At 43.0% G+C, this 16,680-nt stretch overlaps 1 protein-coding gene across 1 annotated transcript in view; it reads right to left on the bottom strand.

The window, feature by feature from the left end:
* The window catches only part of LOC126100354 (lachesin-like), a 133,320-nt gene extending 116,851 nt beyond the window's left edge, over positions 1 to 16,469 (bottom strand). Inside the window, exon 1 of the mRNA XM_049910965.1 lies at positions 16,312 to 16,469. Coding sequence (XP_049766922.1) covers positions 16,312 to 16,360 — 49 coding nt within the window. The 5' untranslated portion in view covers positions 16,361 to 16,469. The remainder of the gene's footprint in view (positions 1 to 16,311) is intronic.
* Positions 16,470 to 16,680: the final 211 nt, after the last annotated feature.

Here is a 16,680-nt window from a genome sequence, read left to right as displayed (position 1 = left end):
GGGGACCCAAAAGATACCGGACTCCAAGGGTGCTGCCACTTGTAGATGTAGTGCAGGGTTCTCACGCTAGATGGTGTTAGTACAGACCTTCATGAAACAGCTGTGCAGACGGCGTCAGTGTAGAGCTGAACGTGCAAGTGTGGTATTGTGGTTCTCTGACTGTTGGCGGGTTACCTCTGCGAAGTCGTTATGGCAACTTTAAAAGAACAAAGAGTTGTGCGTGAAATTTTGTTTCCTGCTTTAAAAAACTGCAATGGAAACACACCAAATGCTTCAGGAAGCTTTCCAGGAGGACACTATGAGCCGCACACAGGTTTTCGAGTGGTTTGGGCGCTTTAAACGTGGTGAGATGTGTGTTGAAGACCAAGCTCATTCTGGACGCCCTTCAACATCGCGAAACGAGGAGAACATTGAAAAGGTCCGTCAAAGGATCAACGAGGATCGTCGCCAAACGATCGACCAAATTTCAGCAGAGACAGGAATCAGTTGGAGCTTGTGCCAGCGGATTTTAAGTGAGGATTTGCACATGAGACGTGTTGCTGCTAAATTTGTTCTGCGCCTTCTCACACAGGAGCAAAAAACCATCCGCATGAATGTGTGTCAGGACTTGAAAACAGAGATTGCATGTCATCCAAACTTCTTGAACAAAGTCATTACAGAGGATGAGAGTTGGTGTTATGGGTATGACCCAGAAACCAAGCAAGCGTCAAGCCAGTGGAGGACTCCCAACTCTCCCAGACCAAAAAAAGCAAGGCAAGTGAGGTCAAATGTGAAGACTATGATCATTGTCGTATTTCATGTTCATGGAATTGTGCATCGGGAATTCGTACCCCCTGGCCAGACTGTTAACCAGCACTTTTACTTGGATGTTTTAAGGCATCTGCGAGAGGAAGTGAGGAGGAAACGCCCGGAACTTTGGCAATCAGGTGACTGGTTTCCGCATCACGACAACGCTCCAGCACACACGGCCTTACGAGTGACCAACTATTTGGCATCTCAGAGGTGGTCTGTTGTTCCCCACACTCTGTATTCGCCGGACCTAGCCCTGTGCGACTTTTTCCTATTTCCACGAATGAAAACAAACGCTAAAAGGGGAGCGTTATAACAATATGGAGGCGGTAAAAACAGCTTCCCAAAGGGCACTGGACAATATCAAACTTGAAGAATTCCAAACATGCTTCCAACAGTGGGAAAAGAGACTTGACAAGTGCATCGCATGTAATGGAGAGTATTTTGAAGGTGACTGAAGTAATTTTGTAAAAATGTTCATCAATAGATTTTTTATGTCAACAATCCGGTTTCTTTGGGTCCCCCCTCGTATTATGGTGAACCATGTGAAAATACATGTGTTCTTGTAATCCCCGAGTCTGGAGATGTGTGTAGAAAAGCATCAGGTTCAGAGCAGAAACAGTAACGTGTTTGTGCCAAGGGGAAACGAGCCCGAATTTATAGAGCAGTTCTGAGAGCGACTTCGGTCCATTGAGGGTGCTCTAGTCGCACATTGGGGTGGATGACTCCTGATTATTGGCTGCAGGAAAATATCTAGTGCTGTGAGGAGTATATATGGTACTGTCCGTCTTCATGGTATATGTACAAATGATGTAAAAGGGATGATTTTGTTTGGTGCAGGATACAAATTGCATGTTTACTAAATTGACACGGTACTCAGTGATATATTGCTAGGTTGGAGATCAGTTTTATCCACTAATATTCAAGCTCCTGTCCTTGGTGGGAGAGCATTGTAATTGAGTAGGAGTCTTTCTGCAGTTGACAAAATGTATGGTAGTTTGTAAGATTTAATTGCCAGTGCAATATGGCGATCCATGTAAAATAACTGCTGAAAATCTTGTCTGCAGAAGGAAAAAAAGGCGGAAGGTGCTTCGATACCGGCGGCATCAATAACTCGGCAGGTAAATTCGATAAGAGCCAATCATAATGCTCGATTCATTCACATCCGTTGTGCTTGGCTATAGGAGCCTCTACATAGCGGAGGACATTTGTGTGTGTTGAAAGCAGTAAGGTAACATGTGACAGATGGGGTACCACGTTAGGTGTGCGGGGAAGATTGCATTCGACGTTATTCTGCACTATTTTCATAAACAGGTACTGTTAGGGCAAGAATTTCCGTGAATACAAGCTGAGACACCAAGAAAGCGAGCAATAACTATTTCTGGGACACTATACAATTTCCGTGAGGTCGATTTGGTTCTTATTTTCTACATAGTCATGTGACATCAGTAGAAAATTGAGAACCTTGCTAGATGTGCTTCTGATGGTTTGTACCTACACGTGCACTAACCGGCGTTGCATCAGTCATGCTGGGCAGTTAAGCACAGTTAGACACCTCTCTCATGTCGCACTAGGAACAATGCACCCTGTGCTCCTCTGTCATCAATGGTAAAGACACGTGCTGCCCGGATGTATCTCGCATATGTGTGCTGTGTGAGTGCGCCTTGGAATTCTGTGACGTCAGTATAACATTGACTGTATACCCGAAAATAGAGGCAACTTTCACCTGCGTCTGGCGGCGGCTTGCAACTGTGATGGCACTCCCACCCTGTTGCGTGAACGACGGTGCCTGGGTGAACATGTATTTCGAGAGGGATTTCTCAGGCAGTATGAGAGCACCTCATGCTTGAAGGTAACTGTATGTAGTTTGGCAGCTGACGGCCGCATCACTTCACGGGGCTGCAGGTAACCTCCTGTTTGGTCTAGTGGACAGGGGGTGGCAGAAGGTGCGTGTCTGTGTTGATTGCATTATTTTGTGACTGAGTCTGTAGGCTGTGCTAAGCGCTATTTGGACAGTTTACAAGTACTGAGCTTGTCTGCACATCACTATGCTTTGTTATTTAGGAGCAGTTTGCAGGTCTGTACTTAAATTATTTCGGTGAGTTAGGAGTTGTTTGTGTGTCTGCAGAGCGTTATTTAGGAGTAGTTTATAGGTCTGTGGGCTGTGTGGCGTGATCCCAAGCATGTAATTTGCATCAGTGTGATAAATATACTATCTCTCAAAATTGTTCCCTAAATAAATTGTTCCAAAATAAATAAAGTACACTCCTTCCTTACTCTCTGCAGCATCCCAGTTGTGGCTGAGTCATTTTCGCGCTGTTTTCCCCCTTCAAACCACCATCTTGGATTACTTCACAGAAGGGATGACATCACCCTCTGGTGGCTGTATTGTGTACTATGTCAGTTGGAGTCTAGATCTTGTGATGGAGACTTATGCCCAGCACAGGCAGAATCGTTTTCCCACCATCCCCCCCCCATACACCATCTTGGATTCTGTCACGAAACAAACAACAGCGGTCTCTGGTGGTGGTACTGTGTACTAGGTCCAGACCTCGTGGTGAACACACTGTTTGCCGCCATCTTGGATAAAGCAGTACTTGCATCATCAGCTGACATCATGGCTGTCATCTTGGATTACGTCACGGAACACGTCAGTGCCCTCTGGTGGTGGTACTGTGTACTACATCAGTTGGAGTCTGGACCTTGTGGCGAACACACTGGATGGTGGTGCTGCCTCTAATTGTTTAAGTAAAGACTGCTGGATGATTTCAAGAGTTGACGATTAGCAACAATGTTTGCAGAGTCGTTTATATGGATTATTATTTTGACAATTTATGAGTCGTTTGGCTCTCTGGACATAAATGTATTACATTATTTACGAGTGGCTTGCAGGTCTGTAGGCTGTGCAATGCATTATTTTGACAGTTTACAATTACCAGGTGCATGTGAAGAGCATTATACATGAGTTATTTAGGGGTAGTTTGCAGGTCTGTATGCTGTGTGGTATGTCAGAGCATGTGTTATGTATCACGTGTTCCAAAATAAGTAGACTCCTTCCTCTCTCCACCAGCCCAGTGCAGGCTGAGTCCCTTTCCCACCAATCCCCAGGAAGAGGTGGCAGTCGGGTGACTTAGGTTAGTGGAGGGTTTTTTCCCCCAATTTTCTTAGGGTGGTAGAGAAACCCAAAGTGACCTTTCCTTACCACCAAAATTCAAACTTGGCGCCAGTCCCTAGGATGAGGTGACGGTCTGGTGACTTAGGTTTGTGGAGGTAGCCCAAGTGTCCTTACTTTCCCGCCATTTTCTTAGGTTAGTAGAGATAGCCCAATTGACCTATCTTCCCGCCAAAATTCAAACTTGACGCCAGTTCCTAGGAAGAGGCGGCGGTCGCATGACTTAGGTTAGTGGAGGTAGCGCAGACCTATCTTCCCACGATTTTCTTAGGTTAGCTGAGATAACTGTGGTGTGTTGCATTACACTATTGGAATTTGAACTTCCCGCCAATTTTGTGGAGGAGGGGAGGGGGGTTAGGTTAGTGGAGGTAGCCGAATTGACCTATCATCCCACCAAAATCCGCCATCTTGGATGACATCATGCGCTGTTGCCAAGTCTACATGCCGCCATCTTGGAAGACGTCATCTCCGCCATCTTGGATACATCTTGCAACAATGCAGAGTTCCCAAGAACGCTGGTTGCACCAATACTGTCCTCTTCCAATTCCATAATATTGTCCTCAAGTACATCTTCCTTGTACAGGCTCTCTAAATATTCCTTCCACATTTCTGCTTTCCCTTCTTTGCTTAAGACTGGTTTTCCATCTGAGCTCTTGATATTCATAGAGGTGGTTTTCTTTTCTCCATAGGTCTATTTAATTTTCCTGTAGGCAGCATCTATCTTACCCCTAGTGATATATGCTTCTATATCCTTGCATTTGCCCTGTAGCCATTCTTGCTTAGCCATTTTATACTTCCTGTTGAATTCATTTTTAGACATTTGTATTCCCTTTTGCCTGTTTGATTTATTGAATTTTTAAATTCTCTCCTTTCACTGATCAAATTCAATATGTCTTGCGTCACCCAAAGATTTCTACGTGCCCTTATCTTTTTACCTACTTGATCCTCTGCTGCCTTCACTATTTCATCTCTCACAGCTACCCATTCTTCTTCTACTGTATTCCTTTCCTCTGTTCTAGTCAGTCGTTTGCTAATGCTCCCTCTGAAACTCCCTAAAACCTCTGGTTCTTTCAGTTTATCCAACTCCCCTCTCCTTAAATTCCTGTCTTTTTGCAGTTTCTTCAGTTTTAATCTGCAGTTCATAACCAATAAATGGTTGTCAAAGTCCACATCTCCCCTGGAAATGTTTTACAATTTAAAACCTGGTTCCGAAATCTCTGTCTTACAATAACTTCATCAATCTGAAACCTTCCGGTGCCTGCAGGTCTCTTCCATGTATGCAACATTCTTTCATGGTTCTTAAACCAAGTGTTAACTATGATTAAATTACGCTCTGTGCAAAATTCTACCAGGCAGCTTCCTCTGTCATTCCATTCTCCCAGTCCATATTCCCCTACTACTTTTCCTTCTCTTCCTTTTCCTGCTATCGAATTCCAGTCCATGACTATTAAATTTTCGCTTCCCTTAACTATCTGAATAATTTCTTTTATCTCATCACACATTTCCTCTATCTCCTCCTCATCCGCAGAGCTAGTTGGCATATAAATTTGTACTATTCTGGTGGGTGTGGGCTTCATATTTATCGTGGATACAATCATGTGTTCAGTATTCTGTTGATAGTAGCTTATCCACGTCCTTTTTTTTTTATTCATTACTAAACGCACGCTTGCCTTACCCCTGTTTATATCCTATATTTACCTGACCAGAAATCCTGTTCCTCCTGCCACAGAAATTCACTAATTCCCATCATATCTAGATTTAACGTATCCATTTCCCTTTTTGAATTTTCTAACCTACATGCCCAATTAAGAGACCTGACATTTCACACTCCAATCCATAGAATGTCAGTTCTGTTTCTCCTGATCCTGGGTAGTCCCCAGCTGGAGATCCGAATGGGGACTATTTTACCTCTGGAATATTTCACCCAAGGAGATGTCATCATCATTTAACCATAGAGTAGAGCTCCATGCCCTCAGGAAAAATTACGGCTGCAGTTTCCCCTTGCTTTCAGCCATTTGCAGTACCAACACAGGCAAGGCCATTTTATTTGATGTTACAAGGCTAGATCAGTCACTCATCCTGACTGTTTCCCCTGCAACTACTGAAAAGGCTGCTGTCCCTCTTCAGGACCCACACATTTGACTGCCCCCTCAACAGATACCTCTCCATTGTGATTGCACCTACGATACGGCTATCTGTATCGCTGAGGCATGCAAACCTCCCCATCAACGACAAGTCCCGTAGTTCATGGAGGGATGTGAAGACTATTGTGCTTTAAATGCACAAACTGCGCCTGACTAATATCTGGTACCACACCTGCCCTGCAGTATTTTAACCACGACTTGGTGGGCCTATTTGTATTTATCAAATGTGACTGTGTGAAGACATACATGGAGATTGCTGTGGCACCTGAAGACATTCAGAAAACGGCAATTATCACAACCTTTGGGCTTTTCGATAGCATGTACATGACTTTTGGTCTTTGGAATGCTGTCCAGACCTTGTGTTGCACGTATCTTGACGACACTCTGGTCAATTCCAAGTCGCCTGAACTCCACCGTCGACATCTAAAGACCGTCTCTCGGCGCCTGAGCGAGGCCATCGTCGTCATTAACTCCTCGAAAAGTACATTCAGAATCACTAAAATTGAGTTTCTAGGGTACTTAATCAACCCTAGAAGATCTACGGCACTACCAAACAAGGTACACACGGTCTTGAACATGCCGCGATCACAGACTTCCAAAGACTTACGTCGCTATCTTGGCATGAACAATTTTTATCGACGCCATCTACCCCAAGCCTCCATAGTGCTGGAACTCCTGACTGTGGCGCTACACAGCCCTATCTCTAAAGGAAGATCTCCGATTATCTGGATGGGCACAATGGAGAGAAGCTTTGCTGAGCAGAGCCTGACAGAAGCGATGCTGCTTGCTCACCCTGTGCACAACGCTCAACTGCTCGTGGTCATGGACAGCAGCAAGACAGGAATAGGCGCAGTGTTACAACAACACGTTGGCAGTAGCTCGCAGCCACTCGATTTCAAGTTTTGGAAGCTATCAGAGTCGCACAAAATGCTGTTCTACTAAGACAGCAATATGCAATTTCACTGTCCACATAATACAGTCTTTAAATAGTAAAATGTCACCAAGAGGAATTTTCTGTGATTTGTCCAAAGCATTTGATTGTGTGAACCATGACATTATGTTACAGAAATTACAATTCTATGGTATAAATGGAATAGCATATGAGTGGTTCAAGTCATACCTACAGAACAGCAAGCAAAAAGTTTCCTTATATGGGTCAAGTGATTTAAATAAGTTTGCCACTTCATCTAACTGGGGTGAAATAACATTAGGTGTTCCACAGGGTTCAATCATGGGTCCCCTTCTGTTCTTGATATGTGTGAACAACCTCCTTTGCTATCTGAAACAGGAAGCTGAACTGACATTGTTTCCTGATGATACAAGCCTCATTATTAATCCAGTAAAAGAAACTCCAATTGAAAATGATACAAATAAGGTCTTTGGAAAAGTCATTAATTGGTTTTCTGCAAATGGGCTTGCTCTAAACTTTGAAAAAACACAGTACATCCCATTTTCTGCTGCAAAAATTACGGTTCCTTCAATAAATATAACACATCAACAGACGTCAGTAGACAGGATAGAGCATACTAAGTTTTTGGGTATACATTTAGCTGAGAATCTTAATTGGAAAATTCGTATTTTGGATCTTCTAAAGCGACTAGGTTCAGCAACTTTTGCAATCAGAATAACTGCCAATTTTGAGGCTATAGAAATTAGTAAGCTAACATACTTTGCATACTTTCACTCTCTGATGTCATACAGAATAATATTTTGGGGTAACTCAACATTTAGAACAAAAGTATTCACTGCTCAAAAGAAAGTAGTTAGAATAATGTGTGAGGTTCATAGTTGCACATCTTGTAGGCATCTTTATAAAAAAGATTGGGAACTCTTACAACAGCCTCACAGTACATTTACTCAGTAATGAAATTTGTTCTCAACAACATGGACCAGTTTAAAAACAATAGTGACATTCATGATTATAATACCAGAAAAAGAAAGACTTACACCATCCTTTATTCTTTGGCACACAGAGGGGTAAAATATGAGGATGTAAAAATTTTCGACCAGTTACCAAATGAAATAAAATGTCTGACAGACAGCAGTAATAGCTTCAAAAATAAATTGAAATCATATCTCCTTGACAACTCCTTCTATACCATAGATGAGTTCTTGAATAGGAATAAATAAATCTATAAATATAGCGCATGCATTTTGTGCCATTTAAGGGAATGGGGTAAATAATGGAAATATTAATCTTTAACTCTGTATTGTAATATACATATATATTAAAAAATCTTGTTTCATATGTGCATTTTTTGTTTACTTGACACGTTCCACATCATAACGGCTACCGTACCGTGCGATTGATCAATGGAACACGCAACCAACTAACTAACTAACGTGCCTGGTGTGCTTATGACCGTGAGTAGATTGCCGTGTTCAAGGCAGTGAAATACTTCCACCCTCCTGTAAAAACCCATCATTTCGTGATTTTCACTGACCAGAAGCACCCAACTCACGCGCTTTAGAATAACAATACCATTGCTCAGGGTGGGCACACGCAATCGTTGTCATCATACCAATGCCCACAGTTGAAAGCCGCCTGACCTGGTGGCTGCTTTTTGCCGCTCGCCGTCAAGCGCTGCCCTTGTGTCAGCGCTTGACGGGCTACTGCCAACGACTACATTTTGGAGCCAGAAATGGTCGCAGCGATACCAACAACTGCTGTCTAGGGATGGACTGGTTTCTGACACCCCCATATTTTGGTGTCAGAAGTTTTTTAGTGACCAATGGCTGCTATTCGTCGAGAGGATGCTCCAGCTGTGACGTCATAGGCAGTTCTGGATTACACCTTCGAAGGTACGAGTTTGGTGAATGAGCTTAGTTTTTTTTCTTTCTTCCTTTGCACGAACATGTTAGGGAGAATTAACTGCCATAGGAGTCTCCAGGTGAATTCTCTGAAAGCAGCTGGACCTGCGGATTTGTCTCAGTTCAAGTGAAACACTAGAGGAGACTATTTATGGCCGTGTAATTGGTCAGGCAATGAGTTGCCTTGTACTCAGTGTCTGCAACATGTAGTACGTGCCGTTGCTGTGGCTGGAGGCACATTAGTGTTCAAAGTTGGGATGGCTGTTGATTTATACTAAGAACTGAGAGCATCTATGTTGTTATGCGTTTGAGTGCTTGTCGTAGGTATTAGTATTTTCTTGTGTGTTCTTTGATGCAATGTATTTTTTGGTGAGAAAAAATTTCACAAATGTCAGGTGTCTAATTGTATTTGTATGTACAGAATGAGGAATGGAAAGCCAGACATCGTTCTGAGAACTTTAAAAAATGTGTGTTAGTTTGTGCCAGACAATATAGCTTGTTATAAGCAAGGAGTATGTTGATTTTTGTTAAATACGTAAAGTAGTATGCACGAGCAGCCATTCAGGTGGAAAGATCACATAATAACAAGAAGTGTTACAGGGTTCTCTTTGTGATTCTATTTCTTCTCTTGTCATTTGTTTTTGTGTCATCGATAGAGTCTTAATGACGTCGTTTTCGATACCAGAGAGGACTACTGTGGAGGAAACGTTGCAAATTTTAGCAGCCCAACTGCCTGCTTTATCTGCCTGGTCCGCTCTCACAACCTGTTTCTTAGTCATTTTTGCTCTGTCCGCTTGCAAGCAAAGGGGAAGTTCCAAAAATCGGTTGGATAGGTACCGCATGCTCTAAGCCAATATCACAAAAATCAGTGTACATCTCGGCTTGCTCATCATCAATTGGCTCGTGAACAACACTGACCATTCTCATGCTGTATCGTTGCTGGTGACGAGAAACGGTTTCTTTATGCTAACATAAGGAAAAGAAAGGAATGGTTGAGCCCAAACAAATCAGCAACTCTATGTACAAAGACACGCATGCACGCACAAAAGATAATGTTAAGCATCTGGTGGAACAGCAATGGTGTCATGTATTACGAATTGCTTTCCCAAGGTGTGATCTTCACTGCTGATATTTATTGTCAACCACTGAGACATTTTGCAAATACAAGAACAACAACCAGGATGACTGCGTGAAGTGATGCTACACCACGATAACGACCGCCAGAATTGTGCTAGACTGATAAACACCATATAAGAGTTGTATGAAGTTGGTATTTGTTCTTTCGGACATGTCCAAAGAAGAGACTATCTTCATATATAGTTCAGGGTAACCGCCCATTGACCTCCTCCTTCTGTGCTGGATGCACACGCATTGCCCGAACTCTTACGGGACTCGGTGAGATTGTCTGCCGCAAGTAATGAGTGTAATGGGCAGTGGCACTACGAACGTCGTGTGTGGACATTAAGTTGGGAATGTGGGTCTCACGGGGAGCGTGCAAGGGATAAATTTCTGCAGTCGCACTATCCTCTGTACCCTCGGTGGCTCAGATGGACAGCTGGCACGGTAGCTCAGCGTGTTCGGGCAGAGAGCCGGTTGGCCTCTGTAATAAAAAAACTAAGTGGAAGGATCAACATACGAACTTGACCGGTTGTCATGTGACGTCCGCAATGACCAAACACAACGATCAAACACGAAAAAAAAAAATGGATAGAGCATCTGACATGTATGCAGGAGATCCCAGGTTCGAGACCCGGTTGGGGCACACATTTTCAACTGCCTCCGTTGATGTATATCAACGCCTGTCGACAGCTTAGGATATTGATTTAATTATCATTTCATTGGGTTGGGAAGTCATTCCTCACCCACCTTATTCATCTGGTCTTGCGCCCTCAGATTTTCACCTTTTCCGCTCTCTATCAAACTGCCTTCAAGGAACTTCTTTTCCAGATGAAAATGCGCTCCGAAAATGGCTCGTAAGTTTTTCGCCTCAAAACAACGTTAATTCTGCAGTTGCGGAATCAAAAAGCTACCCTAGCGTTGGCAGACTGTTGCAAATAGTGAAGAAGAATATATTATTGACGACTACATTTTCTGCTATGAGAACCCGTTGTGTTTATTAAACTTAAGGAAAAACGCTACGAACTTGTGCAGTAACCCAGTAGATTTCAGTTTCTATATTCACCGAACTACTAGAGGGTAAAAAAAGTAACTCCATGTGTGAAATCTTCCCAGAAAATTAGCTTCCTTGTTACACAGGACTTCCAGCAACTTAAAAACTAGTTACGCAAATCCTTTACAGATTGAACAGTGTTGTTACATGCCCTACTGGGTAATGAAATGAGCTCCTCTTATACAGGGCTATTACAAATGATTGAAGCGATTTCATAAATTCACTGTAGCTCCATTCATTGACATATGGTCACGACACACTACAGATACGTAGAAAAACTCATAAAGTTTTGTTCGGCTGAAGCCGCACTTCAGGTTTCTGCCGCCAGAGCGCTCGAGAGCGCAGTGAGACAAAATGGCAGTACCGCGTTTGAACTGCATGGCAACTGGCATGTGAGATCGCAGTATCCAGTGGACGTGTTGTATCGAGGCAAACGGTATTCAGAAGGCTTCGGTAGGGTAGCCTTTATTGTTGGAGACATGCTGTATGTCTACCTCTGACATGTCTTCACAGAAGGGAATGTCTAGAGTGGGCTCATCGATGGTCGAACAGTGGGTTAGTGTTCTCTTCACAGATGAGTCGCGATTTAGTCTGGAGAATGATTCTCGATGGATTCGCATCTGAAGCGAATGTGGAACACGATTTCGGGACCCAAACATTGTGGAAAGAGACCAATAACGAGGAGGATCCCTGATAATGTGGGCAGAGATTATGTTTACCACTCGAGCCACTCTTCATGAAATGGTATGGGTGAATTGACAAGGCATCGTGACGAGATCTTGGGACCTCATTTGCGTTTCTTGCGAGGTGCTGTGTGCCCAGACTTTGTATTGATGGACGATAATGCTCGACCTCATAGTGTTGATGTTTTCTTGGAAACGGAAGATATTGCATGCATGGCGTGGGCTGCTCGCTCTCCCGATTTGGATCCCATAGAGCATGTCTAGGATGCACTAGGGAGACGGCTTGCATCACACCAGCTTTCACCGACCCAAGACTGCGAGCAGCTCTCCAGAAACAAAGGGCGTTATTGCCTCAACGTGAGACTGATGACATCATCCACCGCATACCCCGTCGCTGTCAGGCCGGTATTGCTGCCAGAGGGCGTCACACCCCGTACTGAGGGCATTAACCAGTTGTCGGAATGTGTATGCAAGTTTGTTAAGTTGGGAAAAACGAAGAACATTTTTGTCTATCGTTATGCGTGTTGCAGTTATTTACGTTCTGTATTCGTTACATTTCTTCTACTTTACCACCACTTTTTTATATTGTTTTGTACCAAAATAAATGCAGACTTGCAAAATTTCTGTTTGTTGCTCTAATTTTGGACACCAGTGTATGAGGTGGAATCCAAAATTTTCGGGACTGGTGCTGCCATGTGGAAAGTAGGAGTAGTAGGTCTTTGCACCGCTAAGTAGCGAGATATATGATGAGCCAGTGTGCGGAGTGGCATTCAGCTGGGAGGACGTGTTGCGTGTCCACAGTGATTTCCGTAATACTCTGTGTTTGGTGTGTGGCGATTTTACGATGGATTCGCGAACAGAACAGCGCTTGTGTATCAAATTCTGTGCGAATCTCGGGAAAAGTGCTACGGAGACCCTTACAATGATTCAATAAGTATTTGGGGGACAGAGCATGAGCCGTACGCGTATGTTTGAGTGGCACTCTCGGTTCAGGGCCCACCGTACAGACGTCGAAGATGATGCTCACACTGGAAGGCCCATTACCAAACTTCACAATTGGTTCGTGCGGATCGACATCGAACCATTGAAGACCTTGTGGATGAAGTGGGTATTGGCTACGGGACATGTCAATGAATGTTGAATGATTAATTGGGCATGCATCGTGTAGCCGCAAAATTTGTGCCTAGGATCTTGACTGCCGATCAGAAGGCATAGCATGTTAAAGTGTGCACGGACCTTCGTCAGACGGCATCTGATGATCCAATCATCTTGTCACGGGTTATCACACGCGACGAGAGCTGGATTTACTGTTATGGCCCAGAGACAAAGCAAAAATCGCCCCAGTGGAAGAGCCCGGGCTCTCCAAGACCCAAGAAAGCGAGACAGGTGAAGAGCAAAGTGAAGAGCATGGTAATCATTTTCGTTGATACCAAGGGAATTGCGCACGAAGAATTCGTCCCACCCAACCAAATAGTGAATTCGGGTACTACTGTGACGTTTTGCGACGGCTCCGTGAAAACGTGCGGCGACGACGGCCCGAACTTTGACGTCAAGGGAACTGGCTGCTGCATCACGACAACGCACCCTGTCACACGTCCTTGCTCAGCAGGACCTTTCTGGCAAAAAACAACCCCACCCACTGTACTCGCCAGATTTGGCATCTGGCGACTTCGCGCTATTCCCAAAACTGAAAGTCAAGTTGAAAGGCCGTCGGTTCGACACTCTAGAGAGGATTCAAGAAGCATCGGTGGCGGTGATAAACACCCTCAAAGAACAGGACTTCTAGAAAACGCCTGACCAGTGGCAGAAGTGCTGGGACCAGTGTGTACGTGTGGGTGGGAACTACTTCGAGGGTGGTGATGACCATTAGTCCAAAGGTAAGGTTTTCAACAGATGACAGCACCAGTCCCGAAAATTTTGGATAGCACCTCGTATCTTCCCCCCATACAAGAAAAGTATTTTTCCTTTGGTTCATGTGGCAGCAGTATGCTTGTTTCACACAACTGCCACCTACACAACCCACTTGTTTTCAACAATCTGTTGCTATTACTTCTCTACGGTACTGCAGGATCTCAAAGATCAGCGGGAGGGGAATTACATAAATATGACATTCCACAGAAAACTTCCGACTTCTGCCGACCGAGGACAGAAACGAGACTGTTCGAGGTAGAATGCTTGAAACTGATAGAATAGTAGGAAACGCCTTAAATGAAAGCTGCGTCTCATCTTGAAAAAAAGTGCAACAGATTTTGGTACCACATGTAGCATAGATAATGATGTAGCGCAGCTACTTAACGGAAATAGCTACTTTCAAGTACTAGGTGAAAGAACTAATGAGAAGCATTGACACAGTTTTCCATTTGGATACTTTGAAGGTTTGAGTATGAGTTAGGAGATGCTCATCAAACAGTGAAATAGTGTTGAGGATGTTTAAAACAGTAACAGTTACTGTCACAAATTGTGAACTCACAGTTCCAGCAAATTAAAGTCCGTGATACAACTACTAACCTAACCTAAGTAGAATATGAGAATAAGCAGGCCGTCAAATCTTGTTGACAGAATTCGACATAGTTGCTAAACCTGATTTCAATGATTAATCAATCAGGTTGCTTCGCTGAAAGCAAAATAAAATTGTAATAAAAACTAAATTCCTGGGAATAGCTATTTTCTCATCTCTCAATTATAGCCTTTTTTTCTTTTATTTCTAATTACTTACTGATGCAGTATTAATCATTTATGACGAACAAATAGAGTCTCTTCTTTATTATTCTTTATACTAAAACCAATATGCAGTTGTTGCAATAAATAATAAGATATAGATCTTTTTACTATGAGTATGTTTGCCAACGTCTCTTATGTTGGGGATCCCATTGGAAGGCCATGTTTTTGTATATAATTTATTTACAACTGTTTATGAGTGTCTGTACGTCTATATAAACAAAAATGTAAACGTTCGTTTGTTCAAAATCGTGTATCTCCACAAGTTCTAGACCAATTGTTTTGAAATATTGTTAGCCCAGCAGTTATTTAAACTGTCAACTGTCCCTTAGTGTAGCTCATCAAGGATTGTACAAGGAACGGACAGAGAAAAGATTAAATACACTATATCGGCAATGGTCTGTAAAGACACTCAAACAACTTAGTATTTACTAAAGCGACTGTTCAAATGGCTCTGAGCACTATGGGACTTAACTTCTATGGTCATCAGTCCCCTAGAACTTAGAACTACTTAAACCTAACTAACCTAAGGACATCACACACATCCATGCCCGAGGCAGGATTCGAACCTGCGACCGTAGCAGTCGCACGGAAAGCGACTGTATTATGCCCTGCATGCGACCGAATAGTCAGACACAGCCACTTCTAGAAATGCGAGAGAATTCCGAAATTAATAGAAAGTCTACCACACATTACAGGAGGGGGCAAGTGGCCCTGTTACTCCTCCGCCCCCCCCCTTTCCTCCTCCTCCTCCTTTGCGGACGCCTATGATGGGAAGTAGGGTTTGCGATTATCGCTGAAACTACTGGGCTGGTTATATCGTCTTTTTCCACGCTAGTTTAACCTGACTGTTAGCACCGCTCAAAATAACCTTTTTTTTAAGTAAGCGATTTTCTGTATTTTATTCCTGTCGTTTCCTGTAATAAATGTGGAAATCGAACAAAGATGGAAAGAAATTTTTACTCTCCAAGTTGCAACATACGTAGAACCAAAATATTATGTTAAATAAGCAAATAAAAATTAGTCCGCCCGCTACTCGTTGCTTTTCTCGAAATGTGGTAAGTGGCTGAATACTACAAAAAAATCACCAGTATTCTCCTATTGATTCCAATTTTTTGAAACTCTGCTCAAACATCATGTTGTAATCGGTGATCATAGCACTACGAATAGTCGATGGTAAAGAATGACAACTGTAGTTAAAGAACTGTTTTTCGTGTTAATTTGTCCGTTTTCAAGGGCTACAAGCAGATAAAGGCACATTATGTAGACACAGACAACAGGTCAGCTACTTTCTATTTTTATTGTATACTATGAATAAACTGTTGATAAGTTTTTAATTTATTACTGATATCTTAATTTCCTTCCTCTTTTATTATTTCATAGAAGTAGTAGACAATCTTTTAAAGCAAATGAAGCATTGTACTCAATTGCTACGTCACTTCGTAAAAATATTTCCACACTAGTGTTGGTGACATTCTGCAGTACAACGGATGTCCGACAACGACAGCGAGAAGCTACTGCATAGACCACGTCGTGCAAGTCTTTCACAGTGCACGCACACGAACGACACATTTTAGCACTACTGCTATGGCCAATTGATATTTTGTACTCCTTTATTAGGAAAAAACAAAAACACCTGTTATAACTGAGACTAAAGAAAAACCAAAAACTACCGGTTACTCAGAACTGTAATACCGGTATCGGTTTTAACCGGTCGGTTCTTCCCATCCCTCATTGGGAAGTACCCTCTGCCATGCACTTCACTTCACAGTAGTTTGCAGAAAATGGACGTAGACATAGATGTAGAGACTACTGCAATCTTACCTGTTGCTAATTCTACCAGGAATGCTGCCAGAAGTTGCGCTACGATCATCTTGGAAACAATAATTCACGACGCAATGAATCTGTCTGTGTATATGCTAGAGGCTGCAGACGCTGCAGGGAATCTGGTGGCCTCGGGCAGTATCGGCCGACCTAAGGTCACACGGGATGCCCTCCGTCTGCACGGAAACAGTGCTCCGTTCAAATACGCCGTGGCATATGCGGTTGTAAATAATTATGGAACCTGCAGATGCTATCCGAAATTACATCAGCTAACGCATTTGATTTGAATGGGGATCGACTGTTGTTAGCAGTAGTACCAATAACAGTAAATACTTTAGATTATGAAATAACAAATTATTGCATTTAATG

This window comes from Schistocerca cancellata, chromosome 9, assembly GCF_023864275.1.
Source record: "Schistocerca cancellata isolate TAMUIC-IGC-003103 chromosome 9, iqSchCanc2.1, whole genome shotgun sequence".
NCBI classification, from domain to species: domain Eukaryota; kingdom Metazoa; phylum Arthropoda; class Insecta; order Orthoptera; family Acrididae; genus Schistocerca; species Schistocerca cancellata.
Note: the sequence above shows the minus strand (reverse complement) of the source record. Positions and strands in the feature narration are given on the sequence as shown.